The 27462-nt window shown below is 40.7% G+C and overlaps 2 protein-coding genes across 3 annotated transcripts in view; both read left to right on the top strand.

Moving 5' to 3' along the window:
• The first annotated feature begins 18 nt into the window (after positions 1 to 18).
• PECR (peroxisomal trans-2-enoyl-CoA reductase) lies at positions 19 to 19202 on the top strand. Its single transcript, XM_052792495.1, has 8 exons — positions 19 to 145; positions 3269 to 3402; positions 10988 to 11153; positions 11822 to 11903; positions 14125 to 14221; positions 16421 to 16531; positions 17123 to 17234; positions 17357 to 19202. The coding sequence occupies exons 1-8, from the start codon at positions 28 to 30 to the stop codon at positions 17443 to 17445; spliced, it is 909 nt and encodes a 302-aa protein (XP_052648455.1). The 5' UTR covers positions 19 to 27; the 3' UTR covers positions 17446 to 19202.
• A 5576-nt stretch (positions 19203 to 24778) lies between these two features.
• The window catches only part of MAP3K2 (mitogen-activated protein kinase kinase kinase 2), a 53296-nt gene continuing 50612 nt past the window's right edge, over positions 24779 to 27462 (top strand). Inside the window, exon 1 of one of the 2 annotated variants that reach the window (XM_052791683.1) lies at positions 24779 to 25089. The gene's annotated coding sequence lies outside the window, so the exon portion shown is untranslated. The remainder of the gene's footprint in view (positions 25090 to 27462) is intronic. The other variant, XM_052791682.1, reaches the window with a different exon arrangement.

Raw genomic sequence — 27462 nt, forward strand, 5'->3', positions numbered from 1 at the left:
GGGGGAGCGGACGGGCGAGCGAGCAAGATGGCGGCGCCGGCGCGCCAGGTGCTGGCGGCGGCGCTGTTCCGCGGGCGGGTGGCCATCGTTACCGGCGGCGGCACCGGCATCGGCAAGGCTATCGCCGCCGACTTGCTGGCGCTAGGTGGGCGCGGGCGTGGGGGTGTGTGGGGGGGCTCCTCAGGGAGCCCCGGTGGGGCAACGGGGCAAGATGGGTGTTGGGGGGAGCAGGGCCGGGCGTGAGGTGAAGGCGGGGGATGGAGTTTGAGGAGGCGGGTCTGGGGGTGCTCGGGGGTTGTGGTGCGTTTTGGGGGTAGGCAGCGCTCGGGGAGCGTGTGTGTGAAGAGTTTATAGGTGGTATGTTGTGACAGGAGTCAGTGAATGGCGAGAACGAGGTGAGGTTGACGTGGGGCTATGTCTTTTGACCCGCTGGCACTTAAAAGATGCGCTGTTTTAAATACAGCGGTCAAAGTGAGCTTATATTAAACCCGGGCCCTTTCTCTCATTCTCCCTCTTAAGTGAGTTTTCGTCTTGTTTACCTGGAGGATTATCTGGTCGTTGAACTGAGTCTTACGAAATAGTATGGTTTTGAACTGTTGTCTGCACAGTAAGCTTAGAGAAATGGTGCTTCTCTCTCAGTGCTTGTGACAGAAATGTCCTGAAGTTAATGTACATCTTCAGCGTGCGCTTTGTGGGTTCTCCTTCTGTGCTGATTACGGAGAAGTGGTAAAATCTGGAGTGAAAGGCAGTCTTCTGAGTCATCCACCTTGCAACACCTTTTCTGCAGTTTCAACATAAGTGCTAGGGATCATCGGCATCAGACTGGTTTCGGATAATGTTTATTCTCATGATTGTATCACTGTCTTCAAAATACCAACACTAGCATTATGCCTCGCAGTGCCAGGCTCCTCGTGCTTTGCGCTGTTGAAATGTGTACCACGCCATTTGACTGCATGTTAAAGAGCTTTCTTTGTTAAGATGGTGTGCTGGGAGACATCTCTGCCTCTCCTGGCCTTTGTCACCTCAGCTTTCCACTTTGTAGAGCTGAAGTGAGGGGTTAGTTCTGTTACCTTTCTATTACTGGGGAACTAAGCATTTTTTTTAAGATGTCCTTACATGCTCCCTTAAAGAGGTGCTTTTTAAGCATCATCACACTGTTGGTTGATGATGTTACCCAATTACCTTAAAATTGTACTTAACTTGATCTGCATTATTTTTCTCAAGCAAAATACAAATAACAAAAGTGTGTGTCCGTAACATCCTAAATAGAAAACAAGGCTGCAAATCTGTACAAAGCACATGTGAGAAAATAAAGAAAGAGTTATGGCTTAAGTCTGAGTAACCTTCCTTTCCTGCAGACTTGCTGGCTACTCCTGACAAGAAGATGGCTGGGAACTATTTCCATGTATACCTTGCTCTTTAGGCTGTATTTTTTTGGAGGGGGGCTGGCTAGAGAGGAAATACCTGTAGGAGCAGTGACAGATAATGCCAGTCATGGTGTACATTGTTTTTATAACCTGCCTCCTTTGAAGCCTTCTGGACAGATTTAAACCTTTCATCTGGAAACTTGTGCACCTTTCCCCCTGACCCTATCAGGAAATGGTCTGGTCATTCTTTGTGAAGAAAAATAAGTGAAGCAGTGTAGGCTTGTACAGTAGGTATCAAGTGTTCCTCAGTGAGTTAGAATCTCCCTCTCCCGCAGTTAGCGTACTTAGCAAAAATACAGTCTTTACTGGACCTTACTCTATATCAGTATGTGCATTGATAACAATTTAAGTTGATAAATATAACTGTGCTGCTGTGTTTTAGTATTTTGTTTTAATTGGTAATTGTGTGCCATTTTATGAACTCTCCTCGGTGTTAGTCAGGTGGTTGTGCAGGTGATTTGACTTCTTCATTTAAAAAATCAGGGGACATCAGAGACTAGTATCTTTACATGTGTTGTTTTAAGATGGCCACTGATTGAAGGTGAACCTCCCATTCCTAGGGATATGTAGTTGCAGCACTTCCTTCTGAAAGAATTCAACTCTTTTTGGTTTTGTTTTTTTTTTTTTTTAGTTTTTTGTATAGTTTCACAAGACAGCCTGAGCCAAATGAACAGCTTGCTGCTCTTTACTCCCACTAGTTATTTTGAGTTGATTCTGGTGTTTGTTTGATCACGATAGGCCAAATTCCACTCAGTAAAATAGCAACAAAGGAAGAAAAAAAACCCAACCCACCTGGCAAGATGTTAACATTTTTTTTTGACTGTTTGAGGGTGTTGAATTGGTTTGTGTTAAAGCAGATGAGCAGCAGAGCTGGTATGAGGAAGGGATGGCTTCTGCTGTCGTGCTGAGATTATGGAAGGAGGGAACTGGGAGCAAGGTGTCCTTGCCTGCTTGGCAGGAGAAGCTAGTAATTTGTCTTACCCATAATATGAAATTACACGCCTACTGGATTTGCACTAGGAATTAAATTGGTGTGGTCTGTTTTAGTCTATGTAGTAGCAATCACTGAAGCCTTAAAGCTGTCCTGAGTCCACTGGTGTGACAGAAGAAACTAGACTGGTTGTAGTATAAGTGCTTGCCATTAATTTGGCACCTGCATTGTTTTTCTCTGTAGAATGAGTCCTTCTGCCTCCAAATGCTGAAAAAACCAGAAGACTTGAGGTTCTTCCTAGTTTTGTCCTCTCCTTTCTGAGCTAGGATTCTACAGAGTGTGGCGGTGCCACAGGGAAGCCTCTGTTCCTGCTGTCTACAGTCTGCAGATAGGAAATAATCTCGTGGGGCTATCATCCTCTCCTTCGGACACTGTAGGGTTAAAAAGCAGTGTTACATTTGCTCACCGCTAGTCAAAATTACAGCTAGATATACAGTTAGATTATATTTGTGGTTTTAGGAACAAGCATTTTTTTGTAATCAAGATCTGCTGAAACATCTTTAAGTCACATAATTGATAAATGAGGCAGCTGTGAGCAGAGGCAGCAAAAGTGATGTCTGAAAGCTACTTTGCTGACTCTGCAACTCACAGGCTATCTTCCCTTCTGCAGGAAGCAGAGGGAACCTTGTGGACAGTTTTTTGATCGCTCTTTTCCTGGCACAGTGGGATCTTGTTGCTAAGAAGCGCCTGATATCAGTCATTTCTCTCTCTTACAAGAACTTCAACACTATCTTCTAGTCAGTGACTAATAAACGCACATCCTACAAGATATCTCCATGATCTTATTAAAAAAATAGCATAACTGTAATTTTAATTGTTAGCTGAAGGATGTTTAATTTTGTCTCTACAGGTTGCAGTGTTGTTATTGCCTCTCGTAAATTTGACCGATTAAAAGCTGCTGCAGAAGAACTGAATAATACATTTTCTTCCATGTGTCCTGCCAAAGTGACTCCCATACAGTGCAATATCCGCAAAGAAGATGAGGTAAAGACTAGTGATCTTGTTCTGGGGCTTAATATGTCAAAAGCTTATTGTATATATAAATTCTCAGATCTCCAAAGGTGGTCTTTGGCCTTCTCAAAAGTGGCTTAGATCTGGGGAAAGGTGCAGTAAAGCACTGTTAAATTGATCTAGATAAAGATGTGCTTTCTAAGGGAAGACCATTTTTTAGCCAGCTAAGTGAGAAAGCATTTGTAATGGCAAATATTTTTCTGACCATGCATATGTATTTCAGGTATTTCTGAGAGAGGGAGGTCTTGGAACTGGGATGTTATACAGCCGAGCTGGAGCCCACTTAGCATGGTTCAGTGTCACATTTCTGTGATAGCAATGAGGGGTCATTAACTTGTGAAGATGGAGACCTCAGAATAGTTCCTTCAAACACAAAGTCATAGCACGGAATCTCAACCTTGTGACTTGACACAAGTGGCCTGCATTGTCAGTTTTGCTTGTATTAAAGCAAAAAAGCACCACAGTTATTATTTTTAGCCATGTTTCAATTCTGGTTACAATTTGAGGTGTGCCTCATTACAAACTCTACTACGATCCCAGTTGAGTTTTTTTCTTCGTATTACAAAAAATGGAAGATCAAGAGCAAAAGTATTTAATCCAGTTTCTTCAGAACTCTGCATTCACCTCCTAAGTTTTTTAATCTGTGTAATTAAACATTTAAAAGTCCAGCATCAGGTTGGACTTTTAACTTATTGAAGACAGCTAGAAAATATTCCAGTAACCACTGATTGCTACATTTTTCTTAACCTTTCAAAGTGTCTGTTAAATTCTAGCATAACTTAAAGAAATATTAATGACCTTCAGTAGCTGTGTAGATTCTGGAAATATCCTAATATACAACCATAAAGCAAATAAAAAATAAAATTCTTCCCTTATGGAACAGCTCATGCCATAAAATATTTATAGTGATATACTTAGACTTTCTCTCCTGAAGGAGATGAACCCTGGGGCTGTGCAGTACGTCACTTCACCTACCAGTGAATTTTAGGTTTGTATTTACTAGCATCAGCAGTGCGATATAATAGGTTGTGACAGATGTCAGAGGGCAACTTACATGATTAAAGGTAAAGAGAGAGAAAAAAAGTTTAAGCCTTCTTTCACATCAGTGTTCTTGCAGAAAGTACTCTGGCATGCTTAATAGCCTTCTGCAGGTGAATCTTATTTCTGCATCAGTTTAAAAATGATTTAGTGGGAACTGCAGTGTTCTGTGAGATGGTAGAGGGCTTGGATGGTGAAATGAGGTAATCTCCACTAAACAAACTACCATTCCTTCTTTGTTTCCTGTTTATTAAGTGTAGCTAAATACATATTTGATAAAACAGCCTTCGATGGCTTTGGAGGCTTTTTTGAAGGTGCTTTTAAATCCTTTTTTACAGTGCTGTGTAAAGTGTTTAGGCATTATTTTGTGTTACTGGTAGCCATGCTGATACTTGGAGAAACTTCTGTCTTTGCTATTACCCTGCAGTTTCATCATAGAATTGTCTTGTTTCCAGTTTAGTTTTAAGCTCTACTCATTTACAGACACACCAGAACTTTCTTAGAACTTTTCATACGATATTGGAGAAGCCTCTATCAGGTGTCTCCTGCCAGTGGAAGTTCTCATAAACCACTGTCATTTTTATATCTGTATCTATTGAAGACAGCGTTGAGAGGAATAAGGTAGATTAAACTCCAGTCTTGAATTTTTCAGTCATTGACTCAGTCTTATAGTTTGACTCAGTTCAGTTCTCCAACTGCTCTTACTTCTTTCTGTTGAAGTCCTATTTAGAAAAAAATTACTGTGAAAATTTCATAAGCCTTTTGTGGAAGTTTTGAATAAAGAATGCAATTTCTGTTGCGTATTAACATAAGAACTTATGTGTACCTGCTAAACAAATATTTATCCATTCCAGATGCCCCTCTCCAAGACCAGATATTTTTACTGGTTAGAGGCATCTTGTGATCTTTGTTCTTTAGCTCTTGTTTTTCTGGCTCTGTCCTCTTCCCTTAGCTCTTTAATGCTGAGATTCTCAAAGATTGCTAAATCCTGGCCACTCATTACTTAATTTCTAAAAATTACTATTGGACCAGAAATACGTGGGTCACGTTTTCAGCTTTTAAAGCTGAAGTAGTGAGGATAGCACTTCCATACACTTAGGTGCTTGGTGTTTGTAAGTTGAAGCTAGATAAACTTAATTATCAGTTGGTAACTTACACTGCTAAAAACCATCAGAACTTAGAACTGAGGGATGTGGCAGGTTTTCCACAACCCACTGCTCACTATTGCTTATTTATTATATTTGCTAAGGGCAGCAATGGTGAATACTTTTTTTCTAATTTGCACTTGATTACCTTGCAGAGACTAGATGAAAAGTACCTTTGGGCTTTTACTTCTATTCAAAGGCATCATACATCCACTTTGAAAACCTATTCCATTCTTAACCTAAAATTTAGTGCCTGGGACTTGGAGTCAGGAACAGGGATCAGTAAAAGATGTGGTGAAGGATTTTTCTAGCCTAGGAGGTAAATCTTGAGTAGAGGAAACACAGCAATATAGCTCACTTCAGCATTTTCACAAATACAGGAGTAGCTTCCTGTTTACAGTGGAAGATGGGGTGAGAGGGCATTTAAAGAAACAAGACTTGTACAACTGTGTTGGCTCCATATGCTACTCATTAATAGCTTTACAACTCATTGTCTGGTTTCAGCTTAGTATGAGTGAAGAGTATTTACCACAGAAATTCACAGAAGCACATTGTTGGGTAGAGAGGACAGCCTCTACAAGTATTCCCCGTGAACCGTTACATCCTCTTTTTCAGATACCAAAGAATGTGTGAAGGAGAAGGACCTTATAAATGTTTCAACAAGGGAAAAAAACTTAGGAGTTCAAGCCTCCTTAGATGTCAGAACTGATCCATCACAAGCTACAAAGCCCAGGAAGCTTCCTGAAGAACTACATAATTCATTTAGTATATCCTTTTCTTTGACATCTCACTGAAACCTTTCTAAGAGTAAATCTTTCTCTTAAAGGAAGCCACTGTGATCACCTGTAGGAACAAGGCATGTTCTTACTGTAGCACACCTTTTTTTTTTTTTTTTTTATCCCTCCATCAGTTGTTCTGTGTTTCTCTAGAGGCCCCTATGAATTTTGTCCTGGTTTTAATTTTGTAATCAGGCAAACTGAAGGGAGGGACTTTGAATAGAGGAAATCTAAGAAAGATGAAAGTGCTTTCAAAATTGCCAGATGATTTTTTTTTTTTTTTTTGCCTCCTATTGCAAATCTTAAAGTAACTGACCTGCTTTGAACATGACACAGCTCATTCCTCTTGTGTGCCCTAGTTTGGATCTGTGAAATTCAAGCATTAGAAGATTCATCCCTTATCATACAGTGCGATATGTCTGTTAGAGTTCTTTATGGCCTAGGAAGAGTCAAAGAAGGTGCAGTGAATTAATTGCTGCAGAAGCTTGATGGCGTATATCATGGGAATAGCTTAATGAATTCACATTTTTAAGTCTCTTAATCTTCATCCTCAGAGGCCCTTTTGCTTTCTATTTTCTAGCAAAGCTTACTTTTCATTTAATGTGCAAGAAATAATCTTGCTTGATGGAGGATTTTCAACCACTGCATAACCTGTCAGGCTTATTTCTGTCACGAGTTTGCTGCTGCTACTTTTGGCTAGTTTTCCATTGAGTGTTTTGTAAAGGATTACAAACCTGTTTTGTTTTTAAAGATGGAAGAGTAGAAGGTTCTGGGATGCCGGTAAGAACACATGAGGTTTCTATGTTCTGTCTTCATAGGGCCTTATCCTGAAGCACTGATTGTGCACCTGTCCCTTATCCTGTGGTCTGGAGTATATGTAGTGATCAATACTGCTTCTTAGTGATTATGAAGTTGAAGTGATTTTAATTATTTGGATATTTTCTAGCACTGCCCACATAATGTGTTGAACATAACAAGAGCAGGTCAGTTTGCTCTTGCTGGGATGCAGGCCAGACAGCTGTCTGTGTGTGTGTGTCTTTTCAAACCAAGCTCTTTTCCCAAAATCCAAGGATCTAATTAATTAATTCCAGTGCCTCAGTGTAACGGTGGCCAGAGTAGAGGAGAGAGACCCCATCCTTTTTCTGTTGTAAAAAGAGCTTTCTATTTATCTTTGTAGGCATTGGGAAGGGGAAGCATGTGTTTGTGTATCTTAAATGTTGAGCTACAGCAAATCTGTAGATGGGGGAAAGACGTGAGGAACTTTCTACCCTTGTAAAGCCTTTGTGCTATATGCTCTGGACAAACATTTCTTTAATTAGCATCTAGGTAAGTAGAAGACATATCTAGGTAAGTGGAAGATAAAACCTTGTACTTCTAGTAGGCCACTGCTCTTCTTGAAATCAGCAATTCAGAATTCTGTGCACAGTGTCCCCTGTCCATACTCAAGCTCCAGCAACAACAACTGCTGCTGGACCAGACTCCAAGGCTAAAATCTACCACTTGGACATCTGACAAACAAGACTTCTTGAGACGGACTCAGTACAGTACTATTTAGCACTTATCTTGTGTCTGAGTTCAGTAGTAGCTTTTCTTTTCCAATAAACTTTATAGCTTAGCATAGTTTCAATTGGCTTATAAATACTTAATGCCTGTATGTGTGAAGCCTGTAGTGGAAGACTGTGGCTTGGTGGGGAGCTGTGGATAAGAGATTCCTGTTGTCATACTTCAAAATAACACAGCAATAACACAAAGTAAAAATACCTGTTATCACCGTGCAAGAATGCCTACTAGTGCTAGTCCCCAAAGAGCAAATCTCTAACACTCTGTAGTAGATAGTTTGCCTGTTGAGTTTTACTGAAGTTCAAGGTGACCTGTGAATGCATGTGGACATTTGTCCCTTTTCTCTGTGTCAGCAAGTACTGTCATCTCAGTTATCTTTGGAAGTGTGCTACTGAATAATACTTTTGAGTCGCAGTCACACAAAAAAGTTCCTTATTGAAGAGCTCCAGTCTTCTGGTTATGTCTGAAGTGCCTGATTTTGTTCTTTTCAGTCTTTTTTCAGAAGAACGTTCTAAACTGTTAGCTCTACCTTGTGCAGTTTTGCTTTGCTTCTGGAGAGAGTCTTTAATAGCTTTTTTATGAAGTTCTTTCTGTGTGGTTTTTGATTAGGAATAGAAAGGAATCTTCTTTAGTTCTCACTGTGATTTAAATGTGTTCCAATAGACCCTCTTCCTCACTGTGCTGGTGGCTGCTGTCACCATGTTTACTGTAATTGTGAGAAGCACTGCAATGATGCTTTCTCTACAACATAGAAGACATTGTGAAGATTGCTACAGTTGGAGCCATCTGAGCTGTCACTGGAGAGCCTTCTAGCCTTTCCTAGCTTTTGGAAAGCAGAACTGATATGCGCTTGTTGGGTTTTTTTATTGCCCTGAGAATATGGTGTGACAAGTAGGAACAACAACGGAGTTTCTTAGAATACAACATGTGAACCATTTTGAATTGATAGGTCATAGCAGATTTTGTCCATCTGTTGAAAAATTGCTTGTAATGTCCCTTCTTAGTGGATTTTTCTTCTGTTAATTTGTCGTTTGTTGAGGTTTTTTTACGATTCTTAGCATTTTGCCTTTTTTCTCTCTCTCTTCCCTCCCCACCCCCAGCCTGAATAGCGTTAGTCTGTTCAAACATTCCTTGTACTGAAACCATTTCTCTTCCATAAATGAGCCCATACTTCAGTGACTTATGGAGAACAATATTCAAAGCAAGATTCTCAGGCTGACAAGGAGAAGAGTTTGATATTGCTGAGCAAAGCACAACTTTTGCTGCCTAGTGAGAGAGAACTTAGTTTTCTCTGGTTGTGAGCAAACCTGGAAGTCTTAGTGTGGCATGGTGGTTCTCACCAGTCATGGGTTTGGGACTGCTGTCACAGGTGTTTTGATTTTTTTTGTGGTTTCTTTTCCCTCAGATCCCACAAGCTGCAGTGACTGATGTGAGGAATAAGATGACATTCAGAACTTAAAGATGGTGATTTAGGTATTAAAATTATTTTCTTAAGGCATTTTTTCTCAGCAGGCATTATTTTTCAATCAGGCTTCACTCACTATATATTTAGGTTTTCTTCTTCAGAGAGGTGCATCCTTACAGGATCCATACTATCCCGTTAAACCATCCTGAACTGTTAGCAGCACAAGATGTAAGGCAGCTATTTATGAGACTGAGTTGGTGGCACTCTTGGTGAGATACAGATCATGCATTGCTTGTTCTTTTATTTCTGATGTTTTTTACTGCTAACTCAATACAGAGGAAGGCTGATTGATATCATTCCCCTAATCAAATCTGTTTCAGAAGCAGCATTGCTCCTGCTGTTTGTTTTTTAGGGGTTTTTTTGGTCTGTGTTTTCTTTGACCACAGATGCTGGATTAACTTTTTATATATGCTTGAGTAGGAATAAGTGATGCATGGTATCTAGTTATGATAGGTAATGTAAGCAGGAAACAGTCATGTTGTCCCATTTACCCTGGTTCTCGAGATAAAGGTTAAATTATTAAGCAGTTGCTACAGAGTTCTTATTACTATCTTGTAATAGGAAAAATACATCAGCTTTGGTATCTGTAAAATCTTTGAATGCTTTGAAATACATTCCCCTCCAGAAGTTCTCTTGTGTTTAGTGTGTGTGATAAAACTGCTGTACTTCCAAAACAGAAGACAATGTAAAAGGCTTAGCTTACAGCCTGTAGCTCAGATTAGGTCAGTGTTAGAACTAGGTTTAGATTCTCAAAATCTCTTTCCTTCTACATGAACTTAAGCCACTCCTTTTCTGCACTGACAGCTCGTTGAGTGAGTGAATAAAATGTCTGTTGCTATTTGCTGTTAATACCTTCTCAGAGTACCCAAAGGTAAATAGTGCCAGACAGTGCTCTTAATCATAAGTATTCATCCTGCTTATAGACAGATGGTATCTGGTTAATCAAATATTCACCTTTGTTTTGCTGAAGAAGACAACTTGTAGTATTTCCAGCACTTTTTAGAGTTCATGTTTTGTAGGGTAACAGACTAACCTTCCTGGTCTGCGTAAGAAGATTGGCTGTTGCCAACTCATATGTCAGAGCTTTAGTGAATGTACAAAACTTCTAGATGAGAATGTTAAAACTTCACAAGATGACTTATGTTTTCTATTTAAAATGCTCAGGTATACAGGTCAGAAAAAAAACCCAGTAGCTACCTTATATGGAACTCTTCCACCATCTGATGTGAACACCCTCACCCTTGTGAAAAATGTCAGGAGATTCTTAGTAGGTCTTAAGTAGCAGGTTTTTGTGTGTGTGTGTTTTTACAAACCTTCAGCAGCTTAAATCCCCTTCTTTCAGTGCTGGTATTCTATGTAGCACCTGCATTATACCAGGAAGATTTCCTAAGTAAACATGGACTCAGCCTAATCCTTCTTGGCTGACTAAACCTGTCATACCAATCTTCCAGCCTCTCTGAAGGCTGGTACCTCCTCTTTATGTGTGAAAAGGACATGAGAGAGAAAATACTGTCTGAGAATCAAATTGGGTATATAGCTTAATCAGCATACCACACTAACAAATATTGTTTCAGGTAGAAGCTTTGGTGAAGTCTACACTGAGTCTGCATGGGAAGGTTGACTTCCTGGTGAATAATGGAGGTGGCCAATTCTCAAGTTCTTCTGAAGCCATCCGTGCAAAAGGGTGGAATGCTGTGATAGACACGAATCTGACAGGGACCTTCTACTGCTGCAAAGCAGGTAAGGACTGACCATTAAGCCTTTTTTGTTTAATTGTTTTGTTCTTTACAGCAATACCAGAAGACAAGAAATGTAAAGTTTCCCTACCTTCTTTTTTCACACACTTCTCTGACAGCGGATATTTGTTTCCATGAATCTCGTCCAAAGCTTTATATTAAACTGTACATTACATTTGTTCATATATACAAGCATACATTTAGGCAAGTATGATCTTCTGGTTAAGGCCAGGTTTGGGGAGTCAGTTGGCTTGGATACTCATTTAAAAGACATAGGAAAGCCACCTAACTTCTGTGGCCTGTATTCACTGTGTGTAACAGGAAAAGATTTCTCTCCCATTAGGAATGTAAATTTAAAGTTCAATTTAAGTATGATACGTGATTCTTAGATAGCATTGGGAATGTGGAAATGAAAGTAATTTACATGGAAGCATGAAATCTTGATTGCCACCAAAAGGCTTCTTGACAAACATTGAGCCTTACCTGGACCACACCTGTTATCTCACTGATCCAGTGGTGAGGCTATGGTACGAAGAGCAGATTGTGTATCTATATCTGCACAGGAAATGTGTAGTGTAATTGGAGTTAAGTCTCCAAATTTGGCTTCCAGTTGGCAAGTTCATTTGTATGCATTTCTTCTGATATTTAAGGTTATCTTCCTCCTTCATACAGTGTACAATGCCTGGATGAAGGAACATGGTGGAGTCATTGTCAACATTACTGCTGCTGTGAGAAGTGGGCTTCCTGGAATGTCGTAATACATATTTTATTTTTACATTTTCCTATATTTTTTCCCCTAGAAGTACTAATTGCTCCTGAATACTTCATTTAAGGATGTGCACTGGGCAGCAGTAGAGTATAGAAATAGAGTAGTTAGGTCAAGAGAGAGCAATAGTATCACTTGGCTGTATGTGTGGGGATCTCTTATTAATTCAGCAGAGACTGGAGGAGTAAATGGCATCTCTGGTCTCTGTCAACTTGTTTGTAAGAAACTATGAAGCAAGACTTGCCAGTGAAGCTTTCACTGGAAGTGGTATGCTAGAGGGACTAGTTGCACTGAAATGTAACCTTTACTTGTTCTCTCTCCAAATTTCTGGAGGGTTTGCAAGAACTTGGCACCTGTTGTTTTCTTCTACTGTTAGTTTACAGGTCTTGATGGTGTAATGAGTTATGGGAGTTGGACTGGGAACAGGGGACTAGGAGGAACATTTCTAGTATGTTACCAGGTTTTGTCTTTGTCCTTTGGGTCACATAATGCCTGCCTTTCCCATTTTCCTTTTTACTCTCGCTTTGTAGCCATCCTTCTTGGAGAAGGTCTCTGATGCAGAGAATCGGTTCTATTTGCTCTGCTCATTTTTTGACTGGGAGAAGGCTCATGGGTACAAACATATTACCACATTTGTAGTTCTTTTATACTGACACAAATGATCACAGCTGTCTACATGAATATGCAGCATCCTCTCCATATCCCTATGTGTACTATATTTGTTCAAATTTCTTTATCCTCAAAATGGGGGTGAGCAGGAGTCTTCCTGTTTGAAACTTTTCCACCAAAAAGTTCCAATTTGTTGAAATAGAAATAGTGCTCAGAAAATGAATTGTTTCAGTTATTTTCTTTTCAAAGGAAATTTTGAAGTTATCAAAATGCTGCATTTTGACAGTTTCTTAACTGAAAAAAGTCTGAATTTCTTCTTTGAAACTACCTATTTTTTTAAACTTTGAAATTGAATTTCTATTGAAGAAAATGTAACATTTGCTCAAATTATATTTTTATATTACCACTCTTTGTCCTGATTCAGTGTTGAAAGTTTTTGAAATTTAAAATTTTTAAGGAACAGCAAAATATTTTCTTACTTGTTCTTGGCAGTACAAAATAAATTTAGAGATCCACAGGGTGGTGCTGAGGCTACAATTATTTGAGTTTCTCCGCTCTGGTTAAGTCTCATTGAATTGTCACAGCAAATAGGCTGAAGCTGTATTTGAGAGTTGAACCAAGAGATAAAAAACCTAATTCTGACTAACAGTGGAAAAAAATTTCCCAAATAACTGTTGTGTGTGGATGTAGATGGATAGACAAAACTACTCTCAAATTAAATTCCTGTTGAACTGATACTTGTTTTAGAAATGTACTCTTGAAAAAGACTTGCCTTTACAAGTCCAGCCACCACTCATGCCAAAAATCACCTGATACAGTTTTTCATAAGTATTAGTTTTGAACATAAAACTAGTCAAGTTTGTTTGCTTATAGTGTACCTGGAGGTTATTTATTTCTGGCCTAAATGTATGAATAAGTTGGGTTTTCTTATGTTTTTCTTGAGTGTTCCTTATTCCTTTCCTGGTATTTGAGAACCTATTGTATCTATCTCCTCTGTTTTGCTAGGCTAAAGGAACTAAACTCTGTTAGTTTTCTCTGAGTCCCACTGTCTGCTATTCACTGCAGTAATTTTGTCTGTATTTGTTTAAACTTGTAATCATTTCAGACTAGTTTCCTATAGCAGCAAAGTGTGTGAGATCACTCTGCCTATGGTCATCTCTATCTCCATCCGTCTATAGCAATTTTTGAATAGTGGCTTATTTTAATCATGTTTGTCAGAAGGTCTAAACTATTTTTCAGACCACTGTCCTTCCAAGTGTTTCTTTACCTATGCAGCCTAGCTTTCATAGTTTTACACAGTTTGAACTTTGCCTCCAGTTGTTTTTCATTTTATAAGCCTGCTTCTGCAGTAGAATGTAGCTGATCTCGTGTCACACTGGGGAAGAGATGGTAAGTATTTCCAGAAATTACAGGAAATCATAGCATAGCTTGTTTGAACTGTGAAGCTATGGTCAAACTTACAAACTAGAACATATCTCTCAGATGCTTGGTCCAGTCATAGAAAGCTACTCTGACTACCCTAGTGAGGCTGCGGTAGAATTAACATTGGGCACTGTTAGCTGAGGGAACAGGTGTTTCTTTTGCTTTCTTTTCTCAATAGGCATACAGGAGCTGCAAGAGCTGCAGTGAATAACCTAACCAAGACTCTAGCTTTAGAATGGGCCCACAGCGGAGTAAGAATCAACAGTGTTGCTCCTGTAAGTAATGGTAAATGATCTGATTAAACTTAGCCATCATATGTGTTCATGGTTAAAACTTTCAGACCAAAAGGGTTTTTAAAATCTATAGCCTGTAACTGTTTGTGGATTATTTATGTATTTATTTATTTATTTATAATTCCCTCATCTGTGGTCTTCAGGTCATTTGAGAGTGTTTTGTACTGTTTGGGTGACGAGCCAGAGACATGGGATAAAATTGCTTCTGCTTTCTGCTTTGACTTGGCATTCTTGTTTTTTTTTCCTAGCTTAATGAATTGATACCTGGGAGGAGTTGGTAACCTGTCTTACAAACCCTTGACATAAAATTACCAAATGCTTTGCGTTTCAGTAATGAGTACATTATTTCTGAGTTCACAAAACTTTTTCTATTTGAGGTTCAGGTATGCTTATGATTTCTACCTGTCTTTACAAAGTTATGCTACATGTTAAGTTAGACTAGTTTTAGGCATAAAAAGACTATTTGGAGTGGACCTTCTCTCAAAGAAATTACATGTAAAAATGTGTGTTCTGATTTTTTTCTTGTCAAATATATGCAGACAGGAAACCGCTATACAGGTCAGCTGAAATATGCCTACCTCACATTTCTGAGGAAGTAGGTAGCATGTAGCAGTTGTTTTAAATAACTGTATGGAAAGAGCAGCTATATTTTCTAGTGCATGGTGCTGCGGATACAGAGGTTACATAGCAGCCCTGGGTTTGACATTTGAGATTCTGATTTGTGTCATCTTCACTCTTAACCACAATTTGTTTTGCACATTTACTCCATTGAAAACAAAAGAGGAAAGGTAAACTTTGTCCAGTTACTTCTACATTCAGAATTTATCTTACCTCACAGTATAGTTAAGTGTCAAATTTGTTTAACTGGTCCTTAGGAAGATCTTTCTACTATCTTTGTAGGATGTCTGTATATCCCGTTGTGCCTCTTGTCCTAAAACATCTGGCTCACTTTCTTTGGCATAGAACAGAATGCTTAATGGCAGATGTGTAATAATCATTCAGGTCATGGCTCTTATGTAGCCTGTGGAGGCCCAGCTCATCTGGAGACTTGTTAAATTTTAAGATCTACTGGCTTGTTTTTCCTGTTTGTTTTTTCTGATTTGTCAAGTCTTGGGGAAGTAAGTAATTAAGACAGCATTATTATGTGAATATTTTTTTCAGGCATGCTAATTACCTAATGAATCATACTAATTATACTTTATAGCACTTGTCAAAAGAAGTTTTTGACAAGCAAACGCTTCAGTGGTTTGGCTCTTTCAGAAGTATTTGCTAGCTTTGTTACTATCCTGGTAACAAAAATCCATGTTATGGTTACAGTAATACTTTATACCCTTCTGTCACCTTTATGGACACACTAGGTCTGTGGTAACCATACAAAACTGTTAGTGCTTTATAGGAGCAGAGTAACATGTAGGGAATGGGTACATAAAGAGGGAAACATGCATTCTAAAACAAACCAGTTTCACATGTGAGTTACTTCCCTAGCTCCCAAAATATAGTTACTCACATTTCACGGATATCTTAGAATAGAAATCTTAGCATGTACTCCCTGGAAGAGTTCACATTTTTTTATCTTACTTAAACTTGAGTCCTAAAGGTTCAGTCATAACTAATCTATGTAACCCTGTGTTCCCATTGCTGTAGCCTTCATCTTGCCTCTGAAGTCTAAACTGGACTGTATGATAATCAGAGCAAAGAGTTGCCTTTTTCTATTTCTATAGCAGCTAAGTAGGGAGAGTCTGAATTCTGACTGTGAAATCTGTCCCCTTCCAGTAATTCACAATAAAATCAATCTAGTGTTTTTATGGTTTACAACAAACTGTTGAGAACTTGTTCTTGGGGCTTTATAGTTTTCTGCTGTAAGTTTATATGAAATGATTGTAATTTCAAAACAGTCTTTGAGTTTCTTCTTTATACTCTCCACTTCATAGTTATTGAAGTGACAGTGGAGAATTGGAATAATCTGAATTACTGCGCTTGAATAGAGATGTGGCTAGCAGCCAAATTACCTTCTTGTAGAAATTATACCATTCCATTAAATTTAAAAACTTGCGTTCAAGTGCTGTTCAGATAGTTTAATCCCACAGAAAATACCAGTAATGACAACTTCACAATTTTACATTTATCACAGTTTAAACATATGCAGGAGATCTTAATTTTCACTATGCTGTTTTAAAATAGGGAATAGTATTTTCGGAAACTGCTGTTGCAAACTATGGAGAACAAGGTGCAATGACGTGGTTAAATACCATACCAAAGGTTCCTGCCAAGAGGTTAGCGGTTCCTGAGGAGGTAATGTATTTCAGAACATTTGTAATATTTCTACTTCTGTGTCTCTATTTTGAAGCCACTTTATTATGTGGAGAACAAAAAAAGACTTAGTTTTGCACCGTGATGCAATATTAAAAAAGAAAAAAGCTTGTAATAATGTGTAGTAGTGCCAAGTGGGAGACTTAACCGGTAGTCACTGTTACACTGAAAATTTAATTTAGATGCCTCTTATAGCTGAAGTGTTTCATAGTAGACATTAATTCCTGAAAAGGTTGACTTCCAGCAGGGAGCACTAAAAGAATGAATATTAATGTGAAAAAAGTGTATCTTAAAGGTACTTAGCTCTCTTCCACAAGAATGTGCATCTTTGATAAACCAGTCAATTTTTTCGTTTGAGTTTTGGCATCTGATGCGGATTTTTGAGAGCTTACTGTTTTCATCTGTTATGTACTTGATGTTTGTGCCTGGAAAGATGGCCTTAAGACTGTTACGGTTTTCATTATTGAGTAGAAAATGTTGCTATGCCTTGCCTGTAAAAGTTTTTACAAGCATCTTTGCTATGAACAATTCCCAGGAGTTTAAGACAGATTAAAATTGTCATTCTTTTGTTAGATCTCTTCTGCAGTGTGTTTCCTACTATCTCCAGCTGCTTCTTACATAACTGGGATAACCATGGTTGTGGATGGTGGCCACAGTTTATATAGCCAGATCCCAGAAATACCTGGTAAGAAATGGGCTACAAAATAATACCCTTCAAGTGACTGAAGTTGGGCAATGGGAGGACACAAAAGTAAAATGCTTGGTTTCTCAATCAACTAATTATGTTGTTTTATTTGTTTTCCTCAGATCATGACAGATGGCCCTCACCACCAGAAGGAAAAAACTCTGAAATGCTTAAAGAGTTTCTTTCTGGCAAGTTCAAGCCAAAGCTGTAAAAGAATGAGATTACACTGTATTCCCAGTTGCACACTTGCTGATAATCTTGTTTTGTGATTTGGGCATGTTTTTCTCAGTAATATATTTTTTTTGCTCATGTGTAACTACATTGAGTGCCTTGATTATCATTGGTATATATTTAAAACTTGAAAGGCTGTACATAGTAAATTTCTTCTCTGAAAACACTCACTGCCCTGAAAACATTCAGTCTCTTGGGAAGAGAAGGTATAAAAGAAATTCTCCATTTGCACAGGCATTAAGTAATGAAGAATCTCAGTCAGAAGTGAATAAAAAAAGTACTTATTTTGAAGAGAAGGGGGCAGAGATGGAATGTTTCTGAATCCTTCTATTCTGAATGAATTTGGGGAGAAGATAATTTAAATCTCTGTTATTATTAGTTGCATTGGTAACCCTTAAGGTAGCTGTTAGCTCTATGCTATTTCTGTTCAGCCACACACTGAGTGTTCAACAATGATTTTAAAGACTAAGTAGGGTAGGTATTTCTCTGAAAAGAATTAAAAATAAGGCAGAATACTGTTATTAATGTTTCAAACTAATATGGCATATCATAGTGGGAATGTTTTGAATTGTTTGCAGATACAACAACATAATGGAGTTAAGCTGGCTGCAATTTATATTTGGTAATAGAATAATCTGATAATAAACTTAAGCTTTAACATACAGTGATGGAAAACAGTATAGATTCAACAATTTAACATGCAAAGTCTTGAAGCAAAAGCTGTGGTGTATATTGCAGTGCTTTCTGCAGTATGCTATACTGTTAAAAGGAGAAACTTGGAATCCTTCATTTACCAGTTAAAACGCTTTCTATCCATACTGTGATGTCTTACAATGTTAACACAATTTTGTTCACCAGTGTCTCTAAAATAGGTGTGATTTTTGTGATCAGTGCAGAGATTCCATTTAAAAAACCAGAAATCTTGCAATATATCGCTCCAAGAGGCTAGATTTGTAGTTACTCACTTCTTTTTATTCACTTTAAGGCATGTCTGATAACTTTAATCAAAATATAAAAAATAAGTGGTGACTGTGTTTGCTGTAACAACTGAAATTTGTGGAATCAAGTTGCTGATATGGAAGTGACCTCTTTAATACTTCATTTAGGATTGAATGTAAGAGTCTCTGCCAGTTGTTTGTCCTCTGCGAAGATGTTTGACTTTTGTGTCTTTCATTAAAACATGGGAACTTACATGGGTACATGTAGACTGCTTTTTCATGAAAATCTGAATGCCACTTTTGGGGGGGAGGAGGGGTTTGAGCCAAAATGCTTTCTCCTTCTGATACATCCTCTTTCCTTAGTAACTGAGTGGTCATTTATGTGTTTGTGAGAAACTTGTACAGAGATAAAATCAGCTTTTTTCAAACCTCTTGTGCAAGGTATATTTTGATTACTGCAAATATTAGTTCAGGGTACACAGCAAGAGAATTCCTGGAAGAAAATGCACCTGTTAGATAACTCTAGAAGCCTAGCCCATCGCATTTAAGTGAAATTACTTAGTTTGTTAAGAGATTGTTTCTACATTCTTAACATCTTTCTGTAAAAGAAGGTTAAACATGAACAGGCTCGAGACTTGTGGAATTTACTTTCTTTTCATGTTTAACTGTGAGCTTCTGTGATACATGTGGACTGTACATTTGTGAAATGGAAGCGATTTGTTAAAACTAAATTACTTTTATTATATCCCAGAACTGTTCTCTACAGGATTTGAGCATAAACTTGGAAATAATTATTTTATTCTGTTGCAAATTTCCTCTTTAACTTTGCTGGAGTCTGAATATTCATAAAGAGGGGAAGTTTATACATGATGGTGGTGAAATGCATCACTCATCTCAGTGAAATGAAACATTAGAAAAGTGAGCGTTCTCCTGTGTGGGAGACATGTTCAGTCTGCAATTAATAAACTTCTCCACAAGTAAAAACTATAACAAACCTTTCCACTTGCACTGAATAGAAGGAACATTTATTTGACCTTGCCTTCTTCAACTTCCAGCAAAGCAATGGATCTATTAAGAAGATCTAAGCTAGTTCTTCAGGAGAGGCTTGTTCCTGTGTGTGCTTTCTTCCCTGGCAAGAAGTTGAAACAGCCAGCATTTGTGGAGCCAAATGCGCTGCAGCTTAGTGCAATAGGAGAACATACTGAGAATACTCTAGGGGTAAGTACGATGTAAGAATGCAGAAAATACATCCTCGAAAAGAAAAGGGGAAACATCAGTGTTCTCTATTTTTTTTGCTTTTTCTTTTTTTTCAGTAATAATATTAATGTCCTCTATGTGTTGAGGCTTACTGTGCACAATATTAAAATGCTTATCACATTATATTAGTTATTAGGATACTGACTCTCTCTTGCTGTAATAGTTTTGCAATGATCACAGCCTTTCCCCCCCCCCCCCCCCCCCCTCCGTTTTTTCTTCTTGCACCAGGGAGAACATGAAATTTTATTTTGGTCTTTGCCTGTTCGGTCCATTTTTATGCAGATTAAAATGATTTTAAAAGTTTTGCAGTGCCTTGCAGAAACCCAGTGTTGTGTCAGCTGGCAGCAGGAATGTTTCAGGTTTCTGCTGTTAGTGCCGCAGATAATATAAGCTGTAGCAAAGCTCCTATGCTGCTGTTTGTAACAACAGCCCTTGATCAAAGGGCATTGAGAGGTTAAAAAAAAATGGGTGTGGTAACAAAAACATCCTTGACCTCTATAAGATTTGGGTATCTGAAGTTCAGAGAACAGGGCTTGATTTCATTTTATTTATTTTACAAGGGAGGTGAATGCAACTGTGGGAAAAGGGCTAAGGAACCTTAGGAGGAATCAAGGAGATTATTGACCAAACACTGAAACTTAAACGTTTGCTGTACTGTACAGTTGTAATAAGTAAAGAGAAGAATGTTAGAATGACACATTTACCATTCTGTTAGGAAATCTCTTTTCAGTTGCTTTAATATTTACCTCTGGCTAAACCTGTACCTATTCTGCCTACCCCCTATCAGATATTCATTTGACTGACAAATAGGTGCTTATCCACTGTCTGGTGTTATATCTGAATATGTGTCGTAGAACTTTACATTTATGAAAGCAGTGTAGTTCCATGAAGGGGAATTTTTATCAACTGTATGTGCCTTATGTTTTACAGATATTCTTTGTGTTAAGCAGAATACTGATTATTCAGGGTACTTAGCGTAAAACAAAGTTTGATTAGTCAGGGGGTTTACTTAGTGTAAAATGAAGTCTGTGTTGTAAAAATCGTCATTCTTTAAAGATTAACAGTCATCATGTTTGCTAAAGGCAATATAGTCTGTGTAGTGTCATTCTGCAGTAAGGTCCATTGTCTGCCTTAAGATGTAAATGAATGAATACAAGGCAACAGTTGCTTGTTGCAAGCTTTTATGGCTATGTTTAGTCTTCTGAATCGTTATATAGAACATCCTGTATAATCTTTAAGAAAGCATGCTATTTGCCAGGTAGTGTAATTTCATATACTTCTGATCAGCATCTCCTAGTTTACTTTTGCCATCTCGAATAGCAGACTTGCATTAAATGGCTGAGTAATGTAGACATTAGGGGAATAATCTTATTAGTAGAGTCAACGGTGCCTGTGTTCTGGATTACTGAATATGGCTGAGTCCTAAAGGTAAATGAGTTGCTCTATAAACTTCAATGACAGGGTTGGAGCAAACAAACGTACCAGTACTGCTGATCAGGCTCATTTATAGTGTGCTTTTTCCAGAGAAGCAACTCCATACCTGAATGACTACTGTATTTTTCCCATACTTAGGTCATTTCAAGTATTACAGACAAGCCAATAGCTAGCTGCTCTTTATTTATTTTGTTCTGGAGCTAAACTTAAATGTCTTGGGCAGTGGGAATGCATCCTGAAATGCAAAATACTAAGTATGACGGGAGATTCCAGTCTGGATAAGAAATACAGTTGCTAGGGGGGAAGATGAAGCCTCTTATGAATCTTCCAGCAGAGGTTTAGGACTGTCCTCCCCAAGCTATTTGCTCTTCCTGTCTTTTGGCATCAGCCTCACAGCGATGGGGCATTTGTATTGATTGTATTGAGAATTACTGAGATGCAGGCACGTGTTTCCTTCTCTCATGGAAAGGCAGACGAGCACAGCAGACAGGTAGGACTAGCAAATGCTTGAAATAATACTGTTGTTTGCTCAATGCATGCGAGCTGGATTTAAATTATGAACAGAATGTTGGTCCTCCTGCTGGTGAGGAAGGACTCTTGATCATGTTATAATATCCTGGCATCACAAACTTTATGCTACTGCTGTTCCCAAAAGAAGCCGTTTTGACTTCCCTTATCTGCTCTATCTCCAGCAGCTTGTTCCTTTGCCAGGTAACCCTCTTTTGATTAAAAAATATGAAATTAATCACTTATTTAATTAGATACTTTTCTGGGTGTAGTTCAAAACGTGGTAACATGGTAATATGGCGCCAGCTATAGGAAGGAGTGGTGGGGAGGCAAAGAAACTTGGGGAGGAAAAGGAGGATGAAGGCATGGCCATGAAAAGCATCTGGTTTGTTCCCATTTAAAGTGTTTAGAAGCTGTGGCTTTAGCGTTAACTAATACAGGCACTTGTTAGCCTCAAGCAGTATGTCTAGAAGGTGAGAACCTCTTATTGCAATGAGGTATTGATTCTGGAATCCAGGGAGAGCCACACTGCCAGATTTCAGTCAGTTGCTTGAATAGACTATCCTAAGATGTGCTTACCCTATAATTTCCACCCCCGCTCCTCCCGACTTCCATCGCCTGTATAAGGCTTGTACTGAATGCATAAGTAACTAATATGCTTTATTGCAACTTCTGTCACCTATTTTTATGCTCTTCCATATCAGCAATTACACTGTTTCTATAAGGTTTATTTTGCTCCAGTAGCATGACACACGATCTCAGAACCATGCCCCTGGGTTTGGGCTGCGCTCAGTGTGAGCCAGTGTCATAAGTGCTTGTCCCTGGTGTTGATAGATATTTTGTATCTCAAAGTCAATATTTAGCTGTTTATCTTGCTCCTGATACTGAAGATGCTCTGTTTTAGGGACTGTGGCACAGTAGCGCTGACGCCTGTCAGGATGTACATCACCTTTGCAAAGCACTCTCGGGATGGTGCTCATAGTGCAATGAGAGTGCTCTGTGCTATGCGGTCTTTGTGCAGAAATACAAAGGACCACATGAGTAGAGGAATGTGGGATGATTTTCCACAACCCTTGCTAGCTGCTGTTCACTAACCCTTCCTCCATCAGTGAAATCCATTTGCAAGATGCTAAAACTGACAAATGGCCATGAACTGGAACATTAAGGCAAGGGAAACACTGGATGTGTTTTCAAAGCTGTGTAAGCAGCTGTGGCTCATTGATCTTCCTTGATGGTACAGGAGCATCACACAACGTCAGCATTTTTCTTGGCTCTTTCCCTATCATTTAGCAGAGAAGGTCACCTTTTTAACTTCCTAGTTGAAGGCTCTTGGTCACGACAAGTGTCTCACGAACATGGCTGATAATTTTGCCAACTGTGGAACAAAGTGTCTTAGCTTTGAGGGACGACTACATCTCCTTTGTGTTGGCTCTGGAGTTCTTATTAATCAGTGTGATTCAGAGCCTTGTGCCTTTCTTGGATATGCTTCATCAGTTGGTCTTTCTTTAGCACAGTCCTCTACATTCCATTTTTTTTTAAAGATGACAGTATTAGTTGTTATCATTTTCTGCGGCCTATTTCAGTGGAAGATCTCAAAATACTCGGGTTGTGGGCCTTGATGTGCAATTTTTTAGTTTCTTATGTGGTTCCCACTGAAGGTTTACTTGCTTCCCTGGGTATGCAGCTTGGGGTCCTGTCCCACTGAAGACTTGTCTATTTGCAAGAGCTTCCCTGCATAGTTATATATGCCTATAGTAACGATGTAAGTCTTAAACTTCTGTTCAAGTAGGTTTTCCCAGGTTTGTTTAAGGTGGCCACAAAAAGCCCCCAGCCCTTGTTTTGGGTAGGTTTTGAGGGCTTGTCCAGGCTTTACAAACCTCTAATTGTCTTAAAGGTCAAATACCTCTGGCCCCATGGCCAGAAAGCAGCACGTGAGTGGCAGCTCAGCTGGGATTACTGTGCTGTAGTCAAGTTGCAGCAGCACCGATCACCACTACCTCGGTACGACTCTCTGAACACGCGCCGCCCGTCAGCATGTCGCAGAAGGGGGTTCGCTAAACACGCACAGGTCATTCGTGCATCTTGTATGCCACGGCTCATGCCTGTAAGCTTATTTTTAAATCTGTGCAAGACTAATTACAGTGCCACAGTAATATTTACAGTCATCCACTACTTAGACTTCGAGGGTAGCAGTAATAGCTGTCCTGCTACGTATTGGGGAGTGCTTCCTTGCTGATTAATGTAGGGTAGCATCCTTCTTCCTAGCATGTATTGATTTCCTGAGGGAAGAAGGTGGCTCCTGCAGAGGACGGGCAGCCAGTGCTGGGAGAAACGGGCACCCCGCGAGCAGCGGAGCAGCGTTTTGAATTGTCCTAAAAAGCGTGCGCAGCCGGCTCACCATGGAGTCACGGCAGCTTGTTCGACCGCAGGACGGTGGCGGGGGGCTTGTCAGGGACCAGGGTTTTTTTGCAGTAAGCAGCTGAGGAGACAGAATTGTACCGGGGCGAACGTTCCCATCCGCTCCTCGAACACCACACGTCGCAAACCGCAGAACGGCAACAGGCTGGGCCCAACGCAGGGTCACCTGACAGAAGCGAGCGGCGGCTCCTCCGTGCCACGGAGCGCAGCGCGGCGCTCCAGCAGCGGCCGTAGGCACGCGACCCCTGCGCCGTTCGCCAGTCAGGCCGCCGCGGAGGCTCCCGGCGCCGGCGGCTGCCGGGGCCCCGGCTGCGTCCCCCGCTACCGCCGCACCAGCGCTCTTCCGCAGCCGCACCGGGGAAGGCGGGGCCCGGGCCCGGCCCCGTCCCAGGCCTCTTCGCGCTAGCCGGGCCGCCTTACGGAAGGGCGAGTTGCGCGACGCCCCGCCTGACGCCCCGCCTCAGGCCCCGCCGGTTCCCGGCCCCGCGGAGCGGGCGGGGGAGGCTGCTGCGCACGCGCCTCCGCCGCCCTTCGGTGCCGGCTTCCCCCTTGCCGCCGCCTCCCCCTTCTGCGCGCGCGCAGAGGCGGGCCGTTGTCGTCGCGACCGCCCGTGCGCCGTGACGGCGGGCCGCGGTGACGTGCCGCGCTCCCGCCTCCCGCCGACGTCACGAGTTTCGGCGGAGGGGGAGGCGGAGCTTTCGGTTGGCAGCAGAAGCGGCGGCGGCCGCCGGCGCCTCACGCCTGACGGGACCCTCCCCGCCCCCTCCCCCGGCCCGGCCCGGCCCGGCCCGGTCCCGCCGCGGCGCCAGCGCTCCGGGGGCACCCTCCCCGCTCCCCGCCTGGGCGCGCGGCTCCCTCCGCGCCGGCCTCGGTGCCTCCTGTCACCCTCCCCGCCGTGCCCCCGCGCGGGCAGGCCCCGGGCCCCTTCCCCCCCTCCTCCGGGGGGGGGTGGGCTCCTCTCCGGAAACCTGGCCGCTCCCTCCGCGCCGCCTGCCCAGCCGGGCCTGCGCCCGCCGCCGGGCAGCGCGGGGGGGGTCCCTCGCGGCCGCCTGGCCTGCGCTGTGACACAGGTCGGTGCCGGCAGGGCGGGCGGGGGTGGCTCCGGGAGAGGCCGGGCGGCCCTCAGCTGCGCGGATGCGCGTGTTTCGCGGGGGGCGGGTTCGTCGGTGTGGGGGGCGCCTGGGGCAGCGTCGGCATCCAGGGAGGGGGCGAGCACGAACCGCCGTGCCGGGGGCCGCCGGGAGCACCGTCCCTGTGCAGGTGGAGGAGGTGCGCGGCGGTGCAGTTATTCGAGGTGCTGGGGGGACGGGACGCGTTAGTTATTTACGTTACAGCTGCAGAATCTTAAGGGGTTTACGAGCTCCACAAATAATTATGTGTCACCGTAAACCTTCCTGTGATTGCATTCTGGTGCTGTCGTCTCTTGTCTTTAAATTGCTCTGCAGTGATAGCAGTGCTACGAATTGGGTATGTAGGTCAGATTCTGCGAGATATTTTTGTCGGGGGAAAAAGTGAATGTTCGATTATTTTTTCCCTTACTGCTTTTGAGGTGCATTGCAGCACCCACGAGTTTTGATGCCGGTTTTTTAGTGGTTTTTTTTTTTTTTGTCCCCCCCCCCCCCGGCTTCCTCTCTTGCTTCATAAATCTGGTTTTAGTTTTTGGCTGTGGAATTACTGAAGATCAAAGCATTAAATAAGCTGAGCGCTTCTAAGCTGTATTGTATCGTGAAGTGTCCTCTAAGAGGGGGGTAGAAGATAATAGAAGCCTGCCTTGAAATAAGGGGGATTTCTAGTCTATGCAGAAAATGTTTCTCAGCTATAACATTTCTTTTCTTTAAACAATGCAGCACGTTGCAGAGCGTAAGAGGCCTTCAGAAATGTGTTGCTATGTATATGCCAAAGACACAGTATTTGCAAAATGAATGTCTACATGCTTGTCTTGCACAACATTTTGGATTCTCTTGGGGCATAGCAGTTATTAGTAGAATACCCTAGAAAAATTTTTTTTTTCTATGAAATTCTCTTATAGAGCGTTTTAAGGGAATGGGCAGCGACGAGTTTGGTGGGGTTTTTGTTGTTTGGTTTTTTTTTCCCCTACCCTATGGCTAAACCCTTCACTGTCGTTTGAAAATGACAGAAATACTGTATGCGGAAATTTTACTTTCATGTATGCCTTCGCTTACAGTGGCTTTTAAAATAATTGCTTTCCTCAGAAATATATTAGAAAATGAGAATTTGCTATAATTCCTGTTTTCTTTACACTTTGTGTTCCATCATGATTGCCTCTGAAATGTATTGAACCCAAATATTGATTCAGATAATGAGGCTGTATATAATTAATTTCATTTTTTTTTTCCCCAAGGTTTTATTGTATTTTGATAAAGCAGAATAGCAAAGGTAGTGTTTGTCAAATTGACCCATTGCTGGAGAAAAATCTGTGTATAGCTTGTCTTGATGAACTCTGTGTCAGTGGTTTACCTGACACTAATGGAAGACTACAGTGAAGAAAACGTGTTTCTGAACTGAATTACTTGTCTTGGCTTGCTGAGATTTCTAAAGTGTCAGAGGAGACTTTCTAAGATAGCTGTGGCGTTTGGTAATCTTGAGAGCTTTTATAGTATATGTGAGTAGGCAGATATCTGTGACAGGTAGAATTTATTAAATGTAGCGTGACAAGAGCATTATCTTATTGTTTAATATCATGACACAGAGTCATAGACCTGTCAGTGGTTCTTTGCTGTGGTTCTTAGGAAAGCTAATCAATGCACAGGCTTGTGGAATTTAAAGCTGGTTGAGGCTAAATGCAGAATACTTATTGTTTTATGATAAAGTTTTCTTCTGGAGGAAGCAAGAAAGTTGGTTATGCTGTAAATTTAATTCACATTTATAACTTTTACTTAACTTTTTTTTTCTTACAATTTCCTAAAATACAGTGTTAATATTTAGGTACAAATCAGAATTACTGTTTTTTAAAACCTTGTCATTATTAATAAGTATTTATGGAGAACTTTTTGAAAAAAAGCTTTGCATACTAGCAATCTTAAGTTTCATTTTTTGTCTTTCATCTGTATTATCTTTACTGCAGGCTGACTTTTTACATCAGCAAACTAAGTCAAAAGTAATGAATAACATGTAATTTATTTTTGTGACAGATTGTTCAGTGGCTCTGTAACTGAGCATTCTCTGAACTGAAAATGATGTTTTCTTATAAAATGCAACCTGAGAATGCTAATACAGTGATTTCCTTCATTGATTCCCCCTCTTGCACGAAACACACAGCCAAAGGTGTTCTGATTTATCAAGAGGTACACATTTGGTCTGGAATAATGAATGTATTGTCTAATAATTTCTTTTTAGATCTTTGCTGTTAACATTATCCTCCATTTAGACTCCTATTTGGAGAAAAAATAAATGAATGATGAAAATGTGACTGATCACTGTAA

The sequence above is a fragment of the Harpia harpyja genome, chromosome 7 (assembly GCF_026419915.1).
Source record: "Harpia harpyja isolate bHarHar1 chromosome 7, bHarHar1 primary haplotype, whole genome shotgun sequence".
NCBI classification, from domain to species: Eukaryota; Metazoa; Chordata; class Aves; order Accipitriformes; family Accipitridae; genus Harpia; species Harpia harpyja.